At 45.2% G+C, this 5,000-nt stretch overlaps 1 protein-coding gene across 3 annotated transcripts in view; it reads right to left on the bottom strand.

Annotated features, from left to right (window-relative positions):
• Positions 1–5,000, bottom strand: part of LOC143141974 (fibroblast growth factor 14) — a 78,998-nt gene that overhangs the window by 14,264 nt on the left and 59,734 nt on the right. For 2 of the 3 annotated variants that reach the window (XM_076302658.1, XM_076302660.1), the window contains exon 2: positions 523–633. The exons of the other annotated variant lie outside the window; for it this stretch is intronic. In XM_076302658.1, the coding sequence (XP_076158773.1) occupies positions 523–633 (111 nt within the window). The remainder of the gene's footprint in view (positions 1–522; positions 634–5,000) is intronic. 3 annotated transcript variants of the gene reach the window in all.

Below are 5,000 nucleotides of genomic sequence, written 5' to 3'. Positions count from 1 at the left end.
ATGAGACTGCATGTCCTTTCCTTTGTTCAGGTGAAGGAACATCATTTAGCCAAAGAAAAGATGTTCGTTCTGGAGAGATGATGAAATGGTCCTCTTAGCTACAGTATGTCTTTGCAATGACTTTCTTCTAAAACCTTCTTTTTGTTCAGCATTTGGCCGACAGTGAGCACACAGTAAAAAATATCAAACATAAGTGAGCCTCACTCAAGCTCTGGAAGCCCCTGTCTTACAATTTACCTTGTGTTCACAGTGTGAAGGGGATATTTAGGATATTTAAAAGGTGAACTCACACAAATGGGTGCTGTCATCTTTTGCTCAAACCAATTCAAATAGTTGACTAATTTATTGATGAATAGTTGATTAATTTAATAGCTGGGCAATTCCGTGCAAAACTGTCACATCCATAAAGCCAACTAAGTACCATGGCATTGCGTTATGGACGTGACAGTTTTGCACGGAATTGCCCAGCTACAATAATTGATTTTTGCAACCCTAGCTGAGATATTTAAAAGGTAAACTCACAGGAATTAGTGCTGTCATCTTTGGTCCCATCCAGACATCCATCAGGGTTCATCTGCAAGTAGTATCCCTGCCTGCAATATAACCTGGTCACAATACCCTTTAGCTGGGGATCTGTAAGACACACACACACACACACACACACACAAACACACACACACACACATAAACACGGTTAAGGTTGACATGAAAGTTGACAACTGGACTCTTGCCATGCAGCACTATAGGTGGATAAAGGCACATCTAAGGGGAAATCATTCTACCATCCTTCATGAAAAAAACAAAACAAAAAACAAATGACATTTTGCAAATGCAAAAAAACGTGCAAAATATAGCACTGGCTGAATACATGTTTTTATTAATATTCTGGGGCTTCTAGCACAGCTATGCATTTCACAATTGACAAAAAAGAAATGCAAACAATGTAACAATCATCAAAATACTTGAAATTTAAGTGAGGAGCATTCTGGAAATCTCTAAATGTCACTGCCCTCAAAAACTGTGTTTCTTCTTGAAACTTCTTGAAGCTTCTCCCCCACACAAGCAGACCTGTGCCTGCACAGAAAACAGGGACCTTTTCATCCCTGAAACGCCTAAAAATGTCAGCCCTTTTCTGCGCACGGCCACCCGCCCGCCTGGCAACCCTGCTGATTCACGGCGCCGGCAACTGCTGATGTTCGACATCACTCAAAACATCACAGAGACGTCTGCAGCCACAGCAACCCCTCCCGAGTGCCAGCCCGCCTCTGTTCTTCAATTTCCTCTGTCGGTCTCAAACACAGACCAGCAGCGACCTTGATCAGCTTTGATCGGGTCTGCGTTGCACAGATACAGTGATGCACCAGAGAGTGTTTATATGTGCACACACACACACTCGCACGCACCCACACACACACACACACACACACACACACACACACACACACACACACACACACACACACACACACACACACACACACACACACACAGCAACAATAACAAAGGCACATACAGACTCACACAAAGAAACACACACATACAAACACAGACACAAATAAGACATATGCTGACATGAAACACAAACACACACACACACACACACACACACACACACACATACACACACACACATGCACACACATACACACACAGATATACATAATACACATACACTCCCAACAAGTTCATATGCAAACATACAGTAAGTATGCCCATACTCACGAACAGTAGTGGAGGAGAGCTCAAGGCTTTAGATCATAGTGGAGTTTCAGGTGAAAAATTAGTGACAGCCAGAGGAAGGGAAAACTCTCTCCATTCCTCCACTGTCGGAAATAACCATGACATTACCCCACCTCTGCCCCGGAGGCACCTGCCATATGGGCTGTCAGATGAAAACAACATGCAGAAAAGTCCAGTGCATTTCGGAGAGACCCAACGTGCGCTGGACAGGGCTTTTACAGAGCTCACTCTGTTAGCAAACAATCCATAGATTCTAAAGAACATTGAAATGTAAGACAATGGTGGACTTCAAAACTGGCAACCTGAGTTAACATTAGACTTGAGTATGGTCAGTAAATTTAACGTCATGGATGCACGGGTGGTCAATGGATCCTATGATTGAATTTCCCCTTGGGGATCAATAAAGTATCTATCTATCTATCTATCTATCTATCTATCTATCTATGATGATGGACACCCATGAGTGACCATTACTACCAGCTCCAAGCAGTACCCTATTGCCTCAAGGTCAACTCAGCACCACTATAAGATTCACCACAGCAGAAAAGGCAACCATTCTTTTGAAAGTGATAGTTATACTATTTATATACAGTATATAGCTGCAATGTTTGGTCCCTGGGCAGTGTTCAGACCCCTAACACTACCATGCAGGTAAGCTTGTTGCTGCTAGACACTAGAATGTTCTATAGAATGTTCTTCCCAGTCACCATGATGAGAGATGACTCGACAGTAACTAAAGCAACGATGGCCAAAAGGAACAGTTTGGATGTATTGTATAACCATGTCAATGCAAAAAATCTATATATATTTCAACATCTTGTTGCCTTCTGCTTAATGCATGCAATTAAGGATTGGTTGGTTAATAAATATTAGAAACACACAATACATAACAATAACAATATAATGAAATTGAAGGTTTTTCTGCAAGCTGGAGAAGTCTGATACTGTGTGTGTGGTGTGTGGTCGGTGCTGGCAGCTGCAGCAGAGCCCTGAGTCTGTGCTGGAGTAGTGCAGGCAGCAAGCAGCAGCTGAGATATAATGTATGGGAGTTCCCCACAACCCCTGCATCTCCCTGGTGCAGGATTCCCCTCCCTTCCACACAGCACGCGCAGGCACAAGCACACACATACATACACACACACACACACTGCACACACAAACGCGCGCTGCACACACACACACACACAGAGCACACACAAAAATACACACATGCACACGCACACACTCTCACAGACTCAACACTTTTACACACGGAGACACACACACACACACACACACACACACACACACACACACACACACGCACACACACACACTCCATTTCCACACACACTCACAGACACCCTGCTCAGACACTCCATCTCTGCCTGCCCATGCCCCACTTTCGTTCGGAAACAGAGGGAGGGTGTCCCCCAGCCCCCGGAGAGTCCACCTCATCCCCGACCATCCCCGGAGAAATGAGGAGAGCGGATAGGACAAACAGATGAGGTGCTATCCCCAGTAATCTGCCCGAGGGAACCAAAGCCGGGGGACGCTTCCAAGCAGGAAAACATGGGCGTCACAATCAACCTGTCCTCTCTCCCCTCCTGCTCGAGTTGTTCAGTGAGACTGTTTGATAAACGAAGCTGGCTTAATTGAGAGTGTGTCCTCCACCACCATCAGCACGTCTCTAATGAGGCTTTAGTTTGCCGTCATCAGTAAGGAATAAAGCGCTGTGAGTAACCTTCTGCTAAATCAAGATGTTCAATTAAATGTAACATTTCACAGCCCATTAGGCTGAAGGGTGGTAGACTGTGGGCTTGTGTCTTTGACTGTCTACATTCTTTCCCAGCATCGTCGGGAAACGCAGATGTCTCCGGGAGTGATTCCCGGGATTCCAGAATCCGTCGGTTGCTCTGTTGCCATGGAGAGCATGCTAGACCCCTTTCCCCTGTCTGTTACTATGGAGATGCCCCCCCCCCCCACCCCACCCCACCCCACCCTTCCAGGATTTCCCAGGTTCTGCTCTGTAAACAGGGAGCTTTATCAGGGATTCCCGTATCCTGACCGTTACTATGGAGATTTTTTCTGTTCTTTCATACACACCTGCCTTCACACATGCCTTTCAAAGAGCAGTGTGAACACGTTCACTGCATGCATCCCAAAACGACTTGCTTGACTTCCAGTTAAGCCTATTCTGTAGTCTACTAAGCAGACCTCATTCTCCTTGTTCAGACTGATACGCACCTCTACAAAATACAAATGCAAAATCTCCCCCCTCCTGCCAAATGCACGCACATAACTAAACAGCCTAGATTCATCAGTCAGCATTTATCACTGGGTCTTTTTGCATTGCAGCTGCACTACTAAGTACAGTAGCTTGCGTTCTGTCTAACCTCTGTCTGAGATCAGAGTTAACAGATGAGGATGTGGAAGATAGTGAAATTGCTTGTGTTCTGTCTAACCTCTGGCTGAGATGTAAGTTAACAGATGAGGATATGGATGATAGTGAGATTGCTTGCGTCCTGTCTAACCTCTGGCTGAGATGTAAGTTAACAGATGAGGATGTGGATGATAGTAAGATTGCTTGCGTCCTGTCTAACCCCTGGCTGAGATGGGAGTTAGGCAGGTCGAGTCGTGTCTGTATTTGCCCTTCAGAAGAATGCCACTGAGGATGTGGCTGGATTTCAAACAGAAGAGCTCCGTCGGAGCTCAGCCGGTCGAGTGGGCGCTGTTTCAAACGGAAAGCTCACCACGCACACACACACACACATGCAGACGCACACACACACACACACACACACACAAACACACACACACAAGCACATATGCACAAATACGTGCACATACGTGCACATATACTTCCAAAAAACATATGCATTCTTTGCATCTCTCACACACACAAACATACACACATACACACACACACACACACACACACATACCCTTCACAGTCACCATCAAAACTTTCCAAGATAAGAGACAGGATTAAAACTCCACCAGCAGCGTGGAGATTGGCTGCAGTGATAGGGCATGCCGACATCTACGAATCCACAATGTCCTTTCACAAAGCCAGTCCCCATGCTTTCAAACTGCTGCCACAAAACATCAAACAGCAACAACAACAACAACAAAAACAACAAACAACAAAAACAACAAACAAGCGTAGTTATAACACCCTGTTCATGTCCTTCATGTTCACACTCTTTTCCTTATACCAGCCAGAGCTTCTTAAATCAGGTGAATGGAAAATGAGGTTTGCGTGTGCGTGTGCGTGTGTG

The sequence above is a fragment of the Alosa pseudoharengus genome, unplaced genomic scaffold, assembly GCF_046254945.1.
Source record: "Alosa pseudoharengus isolate Yale_2024_CS ecotype anadromous, Long Island Sound unplaced genomic scaffold, YU_APseudo_1.1 YU_APseudo_1.1_scf_24, whole genome shotgun sequence".
Taxonomy (NCBI): domain Eukaryota; kingdom Metazoa; phylum Chordata; class Actinopteri; order Clupeiformes; family Clupeidae; genus Alosa; species Alosa pseudoharengus.
The sequence above is the reverse complement of the archived record's forward strand: the minus strand, read 5'-3'. Positions and strand labels throughout refer to the sequence as shown.